Source organism: Myotis brandtii, unplaced genomic scaffold (assembly GCF_000412655.1).
Source record: "Myotis brandtii unplaced genomic scaffold, ASM41265v1 scaffold573, whole genome shotgun sequence".
Classification (NCBI taxonomy): domain Eukaryota; kingdom Metazoa; phylum Chordata; class Mammalia; order Chiroptera; family Vespertilionidae; genus Myotis; species Myotis brandtii.
In genome coordinates, this window is record NW_005370145.1 from 2,196,465 (window position 1) to 2,215,248 (window position 18,784).

Genomic DNA, 18,784 nt, shown 5'->3' on the forward strand with positions numbered 1-18,784 from the left:
CTGGCTGATGTTCCCGTGTGCACTGAGCCACGCCCTAGCCGCGTGCATTTGTTTACTCCTGGTGACTGGTGAATGCACACATTAACTAGACCTATTCGGTATAAATTTAAAATTACAGTAATACATATAGAAAACTTTTCTGCGAAATTAAACTTTTCATACATTTTAATTACACAAACCTGTCTACGTAAGTAAAAACAGGTAAAATAATTAATTTGTCAAATTTTTAACATATGCATTCAGAAAACCTACTTTATTATATAACAGACTTTTAGCTTTAACGGACACCCCCTCGCCCAAATTAGTCTGTTATATCAAGGTTTTACTGTAGTCATTAGGGCGATACATATTAGAACCACAATGAAATGCAACACAGATTATTAAAATGTCTAAAATGGAAAAGACTGACTATACCACGTTTGCTAAGGATCTAAAACAAATAAAACACACAGCTGGCGTGGCTCAGTGGTTGAGCGTCGACCTATAAACCAGGAGATCATGGTTCGATTCCCGGTCAGGGCACATACTCTGGTTGTGGGCTCGATCCCAGTGTGAGGCATGCAGGAGGCAGCCGATCAATGATACTCTCTCATCATTGATGTTTCTATCTCTCTCTCCCTCTCTCTTCCTCTCTGAAACCAATAAAAATATATTTTAAAAAAATAACACAAATAGGAGACATACATCTTTTGATGATGATGTAATATAGTACAGACACTTTCAAAACTAGTGTGGTAATTTCTTTAACAGTTAAACATACACCTACATTGACCAGGCATTCCTCTGGCAGAAATTTACCTAAGAAAATGAAAATTTATGTCTATACAAAGACTTGCATATGAACGTTCAATAGCAATTTTATTTGTAATACCAAAATACTCATCAACATGTGAATGGACACAAAGATTGTGGTTAATTCAAGCCATGTAATACTATTCTGCAATACAAAAGAATGAAATACTGACCCATGCAACAATGTGGATGAATCTTAAAATAATTATGCTTCGATAAAGAAGCCAGACTCCTTCCTCCTAAAAGGAGTACATACTGTATGATTCCATTTATGCAAAATTATAGAAAATAGAAACTAATTTATAGTGACAGAAAGCAGATCAACAGCTGTCTAGGGATTGGGGGAGGAGCAATAGTAAGAATTACAAATAGACATAAAGAAAACTTTTGGGAATAATGATTATATTCATTATTTTGATTACAGTGATGGTTGCGCAGGTGTATACATATGTCAAAGCTTAGGGCAGCGGTTCTCAACCTGTGGGTCGCGAACCCTTTGGCGGTTGAACGACCCTTTCACAGGGGTCGCCTAAGACCATCCTGCATATCAGATATTTACATTACGATTCATAACAGTAGCAACATTACAGTTATGGAGTAGCAACGAAAATAATTTTATGGTTGGGTCACAACGTGAGGAACTGTATTTAAAGGGCCAGAAGGTTGAGAACCACTGGCTTAGGGAATCACATACACTGTGTGCTATTTATAATAATGTCAACTGCACCCCAATAAAGCTGTTTTTAAAAAGTAGAATTAGAGCGAATAACATCTCAACACTGACATGAAATAATATCCATGATACATATTAAATAAAAAATTAAAAAGCTGTAGAATTATATATATCATAAATCCATTTATGCAAAATATGTATCCTTATACTGAATATATGCATGTGTATTGACAAAAAGTCTGAGGAAATATATATTAGCTTGTTTATATATTGGAGAAGCAATATGGAAAGCTTTTTATTTATATATCTCTGTATTGTTTGAACTTTGTATAACAATTGTGCATTACTTCTGAAATTTAAAAGATAGAAGACAGTAAAAGAAATAATTAGCAGGTTTAAAAGTCACTGGGCAAGATGAACTTCAAGGTAAAGGCCAAACTGACTTATTTTAATAAGGAAACGATGGAGTCTGTGTTTGGAGAATAAATTCCCAATTGCCTCGGATTCACGGGGCTAACCAGCCTCAGAGCTGCCGGCCGCTCTCTCCCAGGGGGAGTCACTACCTCCTGAGTCACCTCCATGGATGACATCATCTGTCTGTTCCCCAGGTTTCCTGAGGCACAAAACTGCCAGGGGCTTTAGAAGACCAACAGTTCTCCCTCTGATCTTCAACGGGCATGAGGAAGAGTCAGGGCTACAGGAAAAACCTGACAAGGTTCCTGAGCCCACAGTCCCTGGGTAGTCAGTACCTTGGATGATTTTCTGCTGCTGTTGCCGGATTTCATCAAAACCCAAGCCTCTGGTCTCCTCCGGCTCCTCAAAGAGCCAAGGGTTGGGTACGCCTCGCTTAGCCCCTCCCGTCATCAGGCTGGACCTAAGAACAAGATTAAATGTGTTACATAACTCAAAAAATATAGCTCTGCTGCAAATTACTCCCACAAGTGCGGAGGTGGCCAGCCTCGAATGCTTTGAAAATTCAATTCAACCACAATTTATTGCAGCCTACGCTGATGCCAGCAACTGTGTTCAGTGCTGGAAGAGACCTGAGGATGAATAAAGCGCAAGCCTGCTCCTCTGGAGAATTACAGTCTGTTAAGGAGGCTATGGCAGCACGTAATACTCTTACTAATCCTCCAAGATACATTTGAGTCAATAATCACAAATGAGGGCCTTAAATTTCAAAATCACGAGGTCAGTGGAAATAGCCTTTTTAAGGACAAAGTTTGTCTCACAGGCTCTGTAACATCAAAGGCACATATTTTATCTCAAGAAGACCCAAATTTGCAACCACAGATTATAGCATTAAAAAATGACCATATAATTTTCTATTAATGGGTATTTCGTAGCTCACATACAGGGTTCAAATCCAATTTTATGAATGTAATGTAGCATTCATAACATAATAAATTCTGAATTATCGATCTTAATTTCTCTCCCTCTAGTGAACCACATGCCCCTTCTGCGCCAGACACGTTGGTCTCCTTGCTGTCTGAGAACGGGGCACGCACACTCCCAGCCTCAATCCCATGTTTATGGGGTTCTTCTCATCTCGAGTACCCCCTCTTGTGTTCCCACCTGTCCACACTGCCCAAGCCCCAGGGACCATCTTGTTCATGAAACCATCTCTGACCACTTCAATCCAGATGTGAACAGTCACTCACTTTAGAGTTCACAGGATTCATAAAAAATGACGATGGTGACAATGGCGACATAGCAGTAGGAGCAGTGACAACGTACGTGCAGGCACAGCTCCAGGAGATTTACAGGTATTCACTAACATTATCGGTGATTCTAGCCCTTTCTTTTCCCATCTCTTTTATTGTCTACGAATAACTGCCACCCTATTGTTTAACCTTTTATATAAATGTCTACTCGGCAGAAGGCAGGAACTGAAAATCACCCGTGATGGGACTGCACACAGCTTCCCAACACGGAGTGAATAGCTGTGAGCTCCACCCACTACCAGCAATACGGTAACATCTGCCTCAGAGAGCCTGGCTGGTTGCAGCGTAGTCCCCCTACACCGAAAGGTGGTGGGTTCAATCCCCAGTCGGGGAGAGTAAGGGAGACAACCAATCGCTGTTTATCTCTCACAATAATGTTTCTCTCTCTTTCTCCCTTCCTCTCTCTAAAAATAAAATAAAAAAGTAAAAAAATAAAGCACAAAGCTTTAAAAAAAGTTCTCAGCAATAACAAAGTTATCTTGGTCTTACTCTCACTATAAAAGCAATAGTAAAAGGCGGTAAAAATGATTCCCTAATGCCTTCTTTCCTGGTTATCTGATTCTAAAACTTCTGTTACGTTTTTCAAGGCTGAACTACCTCTCTCTCTTTTCTTCTGGTGTCTGTCTTTTGCTGATGCCCCAGACCTGTGGGAAATCCAGCAATGGCCACCCGCTACTAACGAAGGTCAGCTCGCAGGCGTCACTAGGCAGAGACTTGATTTTCTTTTCTTTTCTTTGGGTTTTATGCTCAACTTAATGTTTGGACTGATGCCTACTATTACTCAGTATTCTCCTAGGTAAAAAGAAAATATGGAAGAATTTAAGACATAATTCTTGTTTTCGAGGAGTTTACAATCAAACTGAAAAGAAAAACTAGCCACACATGCAGCAATTACTGACTGAAGTCAAGAAAACTGCAGCTTTGTATCCCTGGGCACTTCCAACAACCTCCTCAGCCCATAAAACAAGTGAACTAAGTAGGTCAATGGTTTTCAAAAGTTCTGGTCAAATGCCTGAGGAATAAGACACCCTCATTAACAGCCATTAATAGCGGTTTGGGAGGTGAGTGGGGAAGACTCGTCTTGGTGGGGGAGCCAGGAGTTCCCTTTACTCTTACAGGGAGTGATTTCCCATCCTTGGACATCACCGAATTAGATGATCTGTAAGATCCTTACTGCTTTCATTAAAATTGTTCTCATTAAGAAGTAAACTGCATAAATAAGGACAGAAAAAACCCAATTCCCCACAAAACCCATTCTCCTCTCCCCCAGTCTTTCTATTTCACCACAGACCCATGGGCTCAGGCCAAACACCTTGGAAAGCTCTCTGACTCTCTCTCCTACCCCGTACATCTAACCCACTGGAAATCCTTCAAAAAGTATCTAAAACCTGACGATTTCTCCTTTACTCTGCTGCTTCCGCCCTCCTGCTCCTGCCTCCTGCTCCCACTCCTACCCTCTGCAATGTACTCCCCAAAGAGCTGTCAGAGTGATCACTGTAAAAATAGATCTGCTTCCTCTGCTCTTCCCATCCACCTTTAAAACACGACATCTTTACTATAACTACAAGCCACACTGGTTTCCTTGCTGCTTAGAATACACTGAGCGCATTCATATCTCAGGGACTTTGCACCCACTGTCCCCTCCAACCTACCATGGCTAAGGCACGCCTCCCTGTCCTCCCCCAGCCCACCCCATGGTCACGTGGCCTTGCTCCCTTATTCATTCTACTTTGCTCCCTTATTCATTCTACTTTGCTGAAATGTCATCTCAGACAGGTTTCCATGACCACTCTAAAACAGTACCCTTCCCTATAACTCAGCCCCCCAATCCTGCTATATTTTTCTTTATAGTATTTAAACCACCTGCTATTATATGATATATATTTGTTGATTTTCGGTCTCCTACACTAGGCTACAAGCTCCACAATGATAGGGACTGTCTTGTTTGTTACTGTATCCTCAGTGCCTGGCATAATAGACACTGAAAAAAAGGCTGAATGAATTAACTAATTCAGCAAAAAACATAACCAAATGAATGAAATAAACAAGCATAGTCAGGAAATTATAGTATCATATGCTGGTGCTGTGTTTTGTAATTTCAAAGGCATTTCACAAACATTATTTCATTTGAATTATACACAAGCCTGTGTGTAAGTCAGAGTTGGTATTACTGACAAGAAAACTAAGGTAGCCCGGCCGGCGTGGCTCAATGGTTGAACATCAACCTATGAACCAGGAGATCATGGTTCGATTCCCAGTCAGGGCAAATGCCTGGGTTATGGGCTCGATCTCCTGTGTGAGCGTCCAGGAGGCAGCCGATCAACGATCCCTCATCATTGATGTTTCTCTCTCTCCCTCTGCCTTCATCTCTGAAATCAATAAAAATATGTTTAAAAATAAAAGAAAACCAAGGTAAAGAAACATCATAGTGACTTTCTCCAGGTCGCACCCTTAGTGGCAGAGCTAAATGTTCAACGCACAGCTTCTGACTCTAAACTTAAGACAAAATTTTGAAAAAGCAATTCCCCAACACCCTAGAAATATCTTCCTAATCCTAACTTCCAGCAGGCTCTACATCTGCATTTATTGCTTTTTGTTTAGGAAACTCCAACTGATATTCCACTCCAAATCCAATATATCCAAAATCCAATTCATTACTTTCAGCCCACAGCTGTGTTCCTCCTCTGCTCTCTGTCTGGTTAGCACCATCACTGTATTCCCAATCATCCAAACCTCCCCTCCCCAGCCCCACATCCTCTCAATGTCCCAGGCCTTCCTCAGAGGTGCTCCTCAAGTACGTACCCTCACTGCATCCCCACTGGCCCTGCCCTCATCAGCTCGCATGTAAAAGATGGTCATAGCCTTCTGACTGGTCTCCCTGTTCCCAGTCACCCTCATTCAAACCATCTCCGCCTCTGCGGCCAGAACTCCTTCTAAAGTGGAGTCTCGCCGCAACATTTCCCTATTTTCAAACTTTCACAATTCCCTAGAACAGTGATGGTGAACCTTTTGAGCTCGGCGTGTCAGCATTTTGAAAAACCCTAACTTAACTCTGGTGCCGTGTCACATATAGAAATTTTTTTATCTTTGCAACCATAGTAAAACAAAAACTTATATTTTTGATATTTATTTTATATATTTAAATGCCATTTAACAAAGAAAAATCAACCGAAAAATCACAGATCAGGTTTAAGCTTTACAAGGTGGCCCCACTGATCTCTGCCAACACCCCTTCCACGCCCTGCTCTTCCTCCAGCCCCACAGACTGCTCACCACTTCTGAGACAAAGGCACAAACTTTCACACTCTCATGTTTTTGCATGAGTCTGGAGGGTCCCCACCCCCACCCCTTTGTCCATCTGGCAAAATTCTATTCATCCCGTAAGGCTCAACTCAAATGTCACTTCTGCTGTTTAGTCTTGCCTGCTCCCCGTCCCCACCCCCTTCCCTCGAATCAATCACTCCCTGGTGCTCCCCTGGCACTTTGTTCGAAACCTCCAACGTGGCATTTATCAAGCAGGATTGTAGTTAGTTATTTGCTCATCTGTCTCCCTTCCTAAATGACGCGCTCTGTAAGGAGAGCGGCCACATGACAGTCTCGTTTATACCTCTAGTGCCAAATAAGCGTGCTTCTGCGCATGCTGGACAGGAAGCCTTCAGTGCGTGTTCATGAAACAGGACGGGGAAACCACTGAGCTTACTTAGCAAGAGAGACAAGATGAGAGGGGTAGTTAACATTTTTATCATGAGGTTGTCTTTTTTTTAATATCTTTTTATTGACTTCAGAGAGGAAAGGAGAGAGAGAGAAACATCAATGATGAGAGAGAATCATTGGTCGGCTGCCTCCTGCACGCCCTTCACTAGGGATTGAGCCCACAACCTGGGCATGTGCCCTGACCAGGAATCGAACCACGACCTCCTGGTTCATCACTGAGCCACACCGGCTGGGCGAAATTGTTTTTTTTACTAAAAAAAAGGCAAAAGAAACCAACTGCTGTCCGCCTTTCAGATTTTAGAGCAAATGGAGAGAATGTTACTAGAAAGGGAATTCTGTCACTAAAACACGTTTGGAAGGACAACAAAGGAGTGTTTCTCCTTCGAAAAGTAAGTTAAAGAAAGGAGATGCTAAAAACTCTCCTCCGGAGGTTAGGATAGACTCCCAATGTCCTTTTAAATAAATTAATAACTTCTATCCATATTCTTTCAAGATGCAAGTTATCTAAAAAATGGCACTTATCAAATAAATGCCACATTAATAAATAGGTCAGGTATGTCATAAAGATTTTACCAAAAAATTGTACAGTCGCTTCTAAAGATATAAAAATACTGCATTTCCATCCCCCAAAGCAAATGATGTTCATTTTTAAATTATAACACGTGACGCGGGGGCACAGACAACCCGCGTTTTTCTGCGGACAAATGTAGCTGAAGCTGTTAGAGTTCGCAGAGAGGGCTGCTAATCCACTGACTACGGACTGGGAAAGGCGGTGAATTCCGAGCAGCAGCTTTCTCTAGCTTTGCTTACCATTTCAAGAAGATGTGAAAATGACTATGCAAAATGCCTGTTCTATCTGAAAAAAATCTCGAGGAGTATTCACAGACTGCGCTGAGGCTGGAAGTTAGGGTTAGGGAGGTATTTCTAGGGTGTCGGGGAATTGCTTTTTCAAAATTTTGTCTCGGTAGTTTCTTCCTGTGATTCCAGAGATGCACAGAGGCTCAAATTTCCATCAGAAATAGATTCTCTGACATCGATTCTTTAAGGAAAATCTGGCAGCAACATGCAGACTGGATCACACTGAGGAGGGCGCAGTCAGAGGCGGGCCGGGGGCGAGTGTCCTCCGGGCGGACGGTGAGGAGGGTCTGGACAAGGGAAATGACAAGGAACAGCGAGAAAATGACGATTCACACAGTGACCCAGAGGAAACCCCACGAGTGTTGGTGAACAGACGGGACAGAGGAGACACAGGCTGCCACACTGGGTGACTTGGGGAACTGACACAACTTAGGGAAAGGGAAAGTTTCATTTTCTTTCAGAATTTTCTCCAACTTCAACACAGTTCCTAGTAACAACCCTGAAGTAAAACTGCTCCTTTAAGATCATGATCTGTGGATGGATGTCTACTTGTAATCATGTTTACTAGACGGTAAAGTCTTCAGTCCAGTACGCTGTCCTATTCTTTTTCTGTATCCCATCCGCCTGTCCACCAACAAATACTAAAGACCTTCCAGGTCCCAGGCTTGGAAGTGAACAGGAGGACAAACACCTGACCTCATAGAGCTGATACTTCAGGGACAACAAACGTCTAAACCAGGGGTCCTCAAACTACGGCCCGTGGGCCACATGTGGCGAAAACGTTCCGGCCTGCCGGGTGTTTTTGCTGCCGCTGTCTGTTGCTTAGCAGCCGACTAGTTTTTTTTTAAACTATAGTCCGGCCCTCCTACGGTCTGAGGGACAGTGAACTGGCCCCCTGTTTAAAAAGTTTGAGGACCCCTGGAACTGTGACTTTTGCAAGCAAGTACTCAAAATAACTTTTTGGGGGGATTAAATAGAACAAATAATCTTTATTGTGTATTAGTCCAGAACAATAAGAACTCAAGCAAGAAAAATACCTTACATATCACCCAAGGAAATTCTCACCATAACATCTTTAAATCTACTGCAATAAAATATTTTTCTAATTTTAAACAAATCCCATTTTGTCCCTATTCATTGCTGGCCAAATTTACCAACAAAACGGTATAACATGAAAGTAAAAACTTAACCAAAGAGTCCACAGAAACAAAGAAATGCCACAAAGTTGTTATTTTGACCTCCAACCTAAATTTGACAAATTCCAGTTTGCTATTCCAGAAAGCCATTCGGCAATCCAAAAATCAAGCAAATGAAACCAGATCAGTTTACCTAAGTGTGACTGCCATGGTACCTGAAGAGGGGCAGGAAGGGTGATATTCAAACACATGAGAATTCTAAGTGAAAAGTGAATTAGCTACTCTGCAAAATTTATGGTGACTGAGAGCCATCTGCTGGTTAGCAATTAAAGTTCAACTACAAAATAAATGTTAAGAAACCCAATAATTAGAATTTATTATAAACAGCTCCTTACTTTATTACACAATGCCCTCCTGAAAACATGTTTCAAAACAGAATGAGCAAAAGTCAACAGTTTGCTTACATATTACCAGGGGGTTCTAGTGCCAGAGCTGTTGCCTTTTTTTTTTTTTTATCCTCACCTGAGGATATTTTTTCAATTGATTTTTTTTTTAAGAGAGGAGAGGCGAGAGGAAGGGGAGAGAGAAAGAGAGATACATGTATGTGAGAGAGACACACACATCGATTGGTTGCCTCGCACCCAACTGGGCCAGGGATTGAGCCTGCAACTGAGGTACGTGCCCAGGAATCTGAATCAACAACCCTTTGGTCTGCAGGCCAATGCTCTAACCACTAAGAAAAACCAGCCAGGGCAAGGCTGTGCCTTTTTTGACATTATTTGCAATCTTTCACTTTGCTCTGCACAACCAAATACACTTACATGACAAATCCAATGAGCGCCCAACTGAGGTGATCAATGTGCATGTAGGCACTCAGCAAGCCCAATGACTCCATCTTTGTGTCAACGCTACTGTCTTGTCCCTTTAGTATGTGTTTCCATTCACACTCATTTTATAAAATAAAGATTAAATGCACTAAAATATTCAATAAATTGTGCAAATTATCACTGTTCTATGGATAAAGATGCAAAGTCTAGTGAAACAAAATTATTGGCTGGCAGTGAGTAGAATTAAACACTCTATAGTGTTTAAACTCTAGTGTTGAAAATTTTATAGTAGAAATTGCCAGCTGATCTCAAAAATCCAAATCTGGCATTAAAACACTGTTTAAGGGTGTCAATGAATAATGCATCTATAATCAAGATGGGTGGGGTCCCTCAGCCTGGCCCAGTCCCAATCAGGGTGGACGGGAGCCGGCCAACTGGGGGAAGGACCATGAGAGATTGGCCAGCCGAGAGAGGTTGACTGTGGGAGTGCACTGACCACTAGGAGACAGCTCCTGCGTTGAGTGTCTGCCCCCTGGTGGTCAGTGCACATCATAGCTACCGGCCAGACGTCCGGTTGTAATGGTCACTTAGGCCAGCTATTGCCAACCTTTTGGACCTAAGAGAGGAGAGGAGAGAGGAAGGGGAGAGAGAAAGAGAGATACATGTATGTGAGAGAGACACACACATCGATTGGTTGCCTCGCACCCAACTGGGCCAGGGATTGAGCCTGCAACTGAGGTACGTGCCCAGGAATCTGAATCAACAACCCTTTGGTCTGCAGGCCAATGCTCTAACCACTAAGAAAAACCAGCCAGGGCAAAGCTGTGCCTTTTTTGACATTATTTGCAATCTTTCACTTTGCTCTGCACAACCAAATACACTTACATGACAAATCCAATGAGCGCCCAACTGAGGTGATCAATGTGCATGTAGGCACTCAGCAAGCCCAATGACTCCATCTTTGTGTCAACGCTACTGTCTTGTCCCTTTAGTATGTGTTTCCATTCACACTCATTTTATAAAATAAAGATTAAATGCACTAAAATATTCAATAAATTGTGCAAATTATCACTGTTCTATGGATAAAGGTGCAAAGTCTAGTGAAACAAAATTATTGGCTGGCAGTGAGTAGAATTAAACACTCTATAGTGTTTAAACTCTAGTGTTGAAAATTTTATAGTAGAAATTGCCAGCTGATCTCAAAAATCCAAATCTGGCATTAAAACACTGTTTAAGGGTGTCAATGAATAATGCATCTATAATCAAGATGGGTGGGGTCCCTCAGCCTGGCCCAGTCCCAATCAGGGTGGATGGGAGCCGGCCAGCTGGGGGAGGGACCATGAGAGGTTGGCCAGCCGCGGGAGGTTGACTGTGGGAGTGCACTGACCACTAGGAGACAGCTCCTGCGTTGAGTGTCTGCTCCCTGGTGGTCAGTGCGCATCATAGCTACCGGCCAGACGTCCGGTTGTAATGGTCACTTAGGCCAGCTATTGCCAACCTTTTGGACCTCACGGACCACCAGTGGTCCCCGGACCACCAGTTGGCGACCGCTGGCTTAAGCTTTTATATATATAGATTAACCAGATTCATATCTAAAATCTCAAATAAATAGCAAGGGCACCCATGCTTTTAACTATGGCATCTTTCCCTTTGCAGGCAGGGCCCAGGAATCTGTAAGCTCTCTCAGGTGAGTCTTATGCAACCAGCTGGGAACCTATAAGCAGATTGGTATGGACATTATTGGTCTAGAAAGAATAGGATCAGAGAAAGCATACAAGTAAGCGGGGAAATGTATGGTGCACAAATCTATTCACTCTACAAAGGCTATCTGGAGTCTATTTCTTTCATGGTCATCTCAAGTTCCTCCACCTCACATGCATCTCTCCTTTCTCTAAGACAGTGGTTCTCAATCTTCTGGCCCTTTAAATACAGTTCCTCACGTTGTGACCCAACCATAAAATTATTTTCGTTGCTACTTCATAACTGTAATGTTGCTACTGTTATGAATCGTAATGTAAATATCTGATATGCAGGATGGTCTTAGGCCCCCCCTGGGAAAGGGTGGTTCGACCCCCAAAGGGGTCGCGACCCACAGGTTGAGAACCGCTGATCTAGAGGCTTGATTAGAGATTTAGGTTTGTTATTTTGGGCGAGAATACTTAATAGATGGTGCTTTGTTGTTTTGTATTGTGTCACATCAGAAGAGACACATGTCTGGTTGTCCAAAGACCTCCCCCAAAGCAATAAAACAAAAAAAAAATTAAATTAAATTAAAAAAGAAAAGAAAAGAAAGAAAGACCTCCCCCAATGGCATGCCAGGTCTGGATTCCCCTCTGCTAAGACCGGAGAGAAGTGTTCAGTGATGTTTACAAAGCACTTTCCAAAGCAAAATATACTTTTTCACATAGATTTGTATCATTGGAACTTCACAATATTGAGGAGTCATGATTATCTTCATTTGACAGAAAATGAAATGGACTCAAAATTCAAACCTAGGTTTTCTAATACCAACCCCCCCCCTTTTTTTTACTGAATTATACATGCAAAGTTATCAATATTATCTACTAGGTGCCATGAACAAGAAGGCAGTGAGAAAGGAATAAATGAGGGTGCTTACAGGGGAACCATGATAGGACACCAAAATTAGAGAGAAAGGCCTGAGAGACAAAAACATGGCAAAGGACAAGGAGGCTTTCTAGTTCTTTCTCTGCCATTTACTCACCTCAGGCACAATGACTTCTCTAAGAACCAGTCTCCTCATATGTGAGCCAAAAAAAGTAATCCCTTCTCTGCTTACCTCTGAAAATTATTATGAGGGTCAAATAAAATAATATATGAAAGTGCTTGGTAAATAGAGAAGAGAGGGAGGAAGACATAGAAAACTCTTTTCAATAAAGAAGAAAGAATATTTTTAACAGTTTCTTTAAAATTTCACTTATTGCCCTAACCAGTTTGGCTCAGTGATAGAGCGTCGGCCTGCGGACTGAAGGGTCCCAGGTTTGATTCCGGTCAAGGGCATGTACCTTGGTTGCCGGCACATCCCCAGTCGGGGGTGTGCAGGAGGCAGCTGATTGATGTTTCTCTCTCATCGATGTTTCTAACTCTCTATCTCTCTTCCTTCCTCTCTGTAAAAAATCAATAAAATATATTTTAATCTCAGAGTCTGTTTTGCTCCAAAGCCCAAAACATTTTGCTAACCTAGCATATGGTCTTTGAGATAACCTCTTCTCAGGGATAGTGAAAATATCAGAAGTATGTTAGGTAGCTAAATGTTAACAGTGATTTCTAGCTGATGTCCCAAGTTTGTTAGTGGCTGTTAATGTAAAAAACATTCAAACCTGTAAAGAATATTTGTGAGTTTATTTGAGCCAAACTGTTGACAATTGCCAGGAAGCAGAATCTCAGCGTACTGAGATAGTGCTCTGGAGAATGGCGGGGTTTTACCTTGTTTGGTACATTACGATCAAAAGGGAAGATGTAGGTGGGTTACATGAACTCTGTTGGTGATAGACTAGGGAGGTGGGAGAAAACAAAGTGGTGGGGGGAACCTCTGGGATTGGATAAAAAGTAAAATGATAGCCCTAGCAGGTTTGGCTCAGTGGATAGAGCGTTGGCCTGTGGACTGAAGGGTACCAGGTTCGATTCCGGTCAAGGGCATGTACCTTGGTTGCGGGCACATCCCCCGTCGGGGGTGTGCAGGAGGCAGCTGATTGATGTTTCTCTCTCATCGATGTTTCTAACTCTCTATCTCTCTCCCTTCCTCTCTGTAAAAATTCAATAAAATATATTTTTTTAAAAATAAATAAATAAATAAATAAAATTTCACTTATTAAAAAAACAGTTTCATCTATAGTTAGTACTTTTCAAACTGAAAGTATTAAATAGGCTTTTCAAAAAATCAACTAACAACAATATGTGGTATATAGGTAACTCCTCTTTCTTCTTCCTGCTTATTCATAGACTAGAATTCTCCCTTTTCAATTCCCAGATGATTTTTACAATTTAATTAATGAATACAGGGGTATCAAATCTTTTTACTTTCCCTGTCAAAAGTCACAATTGCACCAATAGTTAGGGACTGCAATTCAAAACAAGATACCATATGTCACTCATCAAATTGGCAAAACCCAACAAGTTCCATCACACTCTGACAGCCACGGGGTAGGAAAATGGGATCCCATGTATTGCTGGAGGGATGAAAAGCATTACAACTTTCAAGAAACAGACATGGCAGGACCTGTTAAATCTGAATACCCATACCTTTTGTCCCCACTTTGGGGACTCTGTCCTACAGAAGTTGAAGCCACACATTCTTTATGGATATTTGCTGCAATATTGTTTGTAATGACAAAAAAACTGAACAACCCAATATCCATCAAATGGGGAGTGGTTGTACTGATTGCATATTCATACTGTGGAATAATGTAGCTACTGAAAAAAATTTTGGTAGATCTATTGATTTGGAGGAATGCCCAAATGTAAATGAAGAAAGTAAATTGCAGCCCTGGCTCCCTTGGTTGGGTGTGGTGCCGTGTACCAAAAGGATTTCACTTATTAAAAAAACAGTTTCATCTATAGTTAGTACTTTTCAAACTGAAAGTATTAAATAGGCTTTTCAAAAAATCAACTAACAACAATATGTGGTATATAGGTAACTCCTCTTTCTTCTTCCTGCTTATTCATAGACTAGAATTCTCCCTTTTCAATTCCCAGATGATTTTTACAATTTAATTAATGAATACAGGGGTATCAAATCTTTTTACTTTCCCTGTCAAAAGTCACAATTGCACCAATAGTTAGGGACTGCAATTCAAAACCAGATACCATATGTCACTCATCAAATTGGCAAAACCCAACAAGTTCCATCACACTCTGACAGCCACGGGGTAGGAAAATGGGATCCCATGTATTGCTGGAGGGATGAAAAGCATTACAACTTTCAAGAAACAGACATGGCAGGACCTGTTAAAGATGAATATCCATACCTTTTGTCCCCACTTTGGGGACTCTGTCCTACAGAAGTTGAAGCCACACATTCTTTATGGATATTTGCTGCAATATTGTTTGTAATGACAAAAAAACTGAACAACCCAATATCCATCAAATGGGGAGTGGTTGTACTGATTGCATATTCATACTGTGGAATAATGTAGCTACTGAAAAAAATTTTGGTAGATCTATTGATTTGGAGGAATGCCCAAATGTAAATGAAGAAAGTAAATTGCAGCCCTGGCTCCCTTGGTTGGGTGTGGTGCCGTGTACCAAAAGGTTGCTGGTTGGATTCCAGGTCAGGGCACATGCATGGATTTGGGGATTGAACCCCAGTAGGGATTGTGCAGGGGGTAACTATTGATGGTTGACTCTCACATTGATGTTTCTATCCCTTCCTCTCTCTCTAAAATTCAACAAAAATATAATAAATGAGATTATTATGCTAAATGAAACAAGCCAATCAGAGAAAGACAAATATCACATGATCTCATTTATATGTAGAGTCAAATTAACACAATAAACTGACAAATAAAATTGAACCAGTGGCATGGAAACATAAAACAGACTAACGAATCTAGGAGGAAAGGGGGGAAGAGGTTAGGAAGAGATTAACCAAAGAACCTCATGTATTTATGCACTGCCCATGGACACAGACGATGAAAAGCATTACAACTTTCAAGAAACAGACATGGCAGGACCTGTTAAATCTGAATACCCATACCTTTTGTCCCCACTTTGGGGACTCTGTCCTACAGAAATTGAAGCCACAGATTCTTTATGGATATTTGCTGCAATATTGTCTGTAATGACAAAAAAACTAAATAACCCAATATCCATCAAATGGGGAGTGGTTGTACTGATTGCATATTCATACTGTGGAATAATGTAGCTACTGAAAAAAATTTTGGTAGATCTATTGATTTGGAGGAATGCCCAAATGTAAATGAAGAAAGTAAATTGCAGCCCTGGCTCCCTTGGTTGGGTGTGGTGCCGTGTACCAAAAGGTTGCTGGTTGGATTCCAGGTCAGGGCACATGCATGGATTTGGGGATTGAACCCCAGTAGGGATTGTGCAGGGGGTAACTATTGATGGTTGACTCTCACATTGATGTTTCTATCCCTTCCTCTCTCTCTAAAATTCAACAAAAATATAATAAATGAGATTATTATGCTAAATGAAACAAGCCAATCAGAGAAAGACAAATATCACATGATCTCATTTATATGTAGAGTCAAATTAACACAATAAACTGACAAATAAAATTGAACCAGTGGCATGGAAACATAAAACAGACTAACGAATCTAGGAGGAAAGGGGGGAAGAGGTTAGGAAGAGATTAACCAAAGAACCTCATGTATTTATGCACTGCCCATGGACACAGACAATAGGGTGGTGAAGACCTGGGGCAGGGCGGGAACCATGTGGAGGGGGTAATGAGGGGGAAATGGGGGACATCTGTACTACTCTTAACAAAAATGATATTTTTAAAGCAAGTGGGGGGAGGTAAGAGATCAACCAAAGGACTTGTATGCATGCACATAAGTATAACCAATGGACACAGACACTAGGGGGGTGAGGGCATGTGCTGGGGGGTGGGGGTGGCCGGGGAGAGGTCAATGGGGGACAAAGGAGACTTACGTAATACTGTATGTAATACTTTAAACAATAAAAAAGAATTTTTAAAAAATAAAATAAAAGTAAATTACAGAGTATGTACGGTGCAATTCTGTTTTCATTAAAAAACATGAAAGGAAAACTCACATTTATGTAAATGCATGTGTAAATATTTGTATAAGCACAGAGTCAAATTAACACAATAAACTGACAAATAAAATTGAACCAGTGGCATGGAAACATAAAACAGACTAACGAATCTAGGAGGAAAGGGGGGAAGAGGTTAGGAAGAGATTAACCAAAGAACCTCATGTATTTATGCACTGCCCATGGACACAGACAATAGGGTGGTGAAGACCTGGGGCAGGGCGGGAACCATGTGGAGGGGGTAATGAGGGGGAAATGGGGGACATCTGTAATACTCTTAACAAAAATGATTATTTTTTAAAGCAAGTGGGGGGAGGTAAGAGATCAACCAAAGGACTTGTATGCATGCACATAAGTATAACCAATGGACACAGACACTAGGGGGGTGAGGGCATGTGCTGGGGGGTGGGGGTGGCCGGGGAGAGGTCAATGGGGGACAAAGGAGACTTACGTAATACTGTATGTAATACTTTAAACAATAAAAAAGAATTTTTAAAAAATAAAATAAAAGTAAATTACAGAGTATGTACGGTGCAATTCTGTTTTCATTAAAAAACATGAAAGGAAAACTCACATTTATGTAAATGCATGTGTAAATATTTGTATAAGCACAGAGAAGTGTGGGGAAGGAAACCCTCCAAACAGTTAACACTGGTTGCCTTAGGGAATGGCACTGAAGGGAAAGAAAAGGAGAGAAACTATTAACTTTTGGGTTATACCTCTCTATCGTTTGATTTCTTATAATGAACATGTATCATGTCGATAATTTGTTTAAAATCTAATAAAGATGAGCCATTTCCCCATGGGGAGGAGACAGGGGAAGGGCACATAATAGGGGAACAAATGCCCACAAAAGTAAACAATAACAAGTGAAGAATATTAGAAAGAAGTATTGAAAGCAAACCCTCTTCTTTCAAAATTAAGAATGGGAAAAAAAAACTACAATTAAAAGACACAAAAATTGCCGAAACCAGTTTGGCTCAGTGGATAGAGCGTCGGCCTGCGGACTGAAAGGTCCCAGGTTCGATTCCGGTCAAGGGCATGTACTTGCATAATAGGGGAACAAATGCCCACAAAAGTAAACAATAACAAGTGAAGATTATTAGAAAGAAGTATTGAAAGCAAACCCTTTTCTTTCAAAATTAAGAATGGGAAACAAAAACTACAATTAAAAAACACAAAAATCAAGCAACTTTTTCCAGGGGGAAAGAGCGATGGAAGAGAAAGACATGCAAGGAAAAGGCAAGGAAGGAAGATGAAAGCAAGAGGAAGAAAGAACCAACTGGGGATGGGGCAAATGTCTAAGTCACTGAGAAGAAAATTTAAAAATGACAAACAGGTTTCCATTACACAAAGGAGGAGGGAGAAGATGAGAGAGAACTGAAAAAAGTGAGACGGATCTTTTTCTAAAATCAGGCAGTGTAAGCAATCAACATTCTCGCCTTACTTTCAAGGGAGAAAAATGCTAACTTTCCAAAATCTAGAAACTAGAATCAATGATCTAGTAACTTTCCCCTTCTGTTGACTTATATCTCCATCTTGTGGTCTGTTCAGAATACAGCTCTTTGTGTGAGTGTGTGTTGGTATGTGCACAAATGTATGCATGAATATGCATGAGTGTAAGTATACATGTGGTTATAAACATATATCAGTATACTTAGTAATATACAGGTATTACATATACTTATTATATATCATAATTATATATAAGCATATATACATAAGTATAGCTAAGATATGTGTATTATAAGTATACTTACATATTTCATACGTACATACATTCAGTATATATGTATAATACATGTGTGTATTATAGAAAAATGTTTGTTTATATATATGTACTTACATACAGATTTTTAAATTCAAGTAGAACACATAAACAGGAAAACCATCGTGTGTATAGCTCAAAGATAATTCACAAAGTGAGCACCCCAGCTAATCCCCACCCAAGGCATAAACAGAGCACTAGCAGAACTCCAGGGTCCCTCGTGCCCCCTTCTAGTCCCTCACCCCCAGAGGGAGACACTTTTGTGATATTAACACCATAAATAAATTAGCCTTTACAGGAATGGAATCATACAGTATGTACTCTTCTGTCAGTCTCACTTCACTCAGCATTCTGTTTGTGAGATTCATCCATCGTGTGGTGTGTAGTTGTAGACTGTGACTTCCCATTTGCTGTGTAGTATCATTGTATAGATATGCCATGATGTAGAGTGTAGATGTTCTTTGGACTGTTTCCAGGCAGGACTATTAAGAATAATGCTACTGTTGCCCTGGCTGGTTTGGCTTAGTGGATAGAGCATC

General features: G+C 40.9%; 1 protein-coding gene across 1 annotated transcript in view; it reads right to left on the minus strand.

Annotated features, from left to right (window-relative positions):
• Nucleotides 1-18,784, minus strand: part of STX8 (syntaxin 8) — a 138,315-nt gene that overhangs the window by 97,407 nt on the left and 22,124 nt on the right. Inside the window, exon 4 of the mRNA XM_014549892.1 lies at nucleotides 2,215-2,339. Within this exon, the coding sequence (XP_014405378.1) occupies nucleotides 2,215-2,329 (115 nt within the window). The 5' untranslated portion in view covers nucleotides 2,330-2,339. The remainder of the gene's footprint in view (nucleotides 1-2,214; nucleotides 2,340-18,784) is intronic.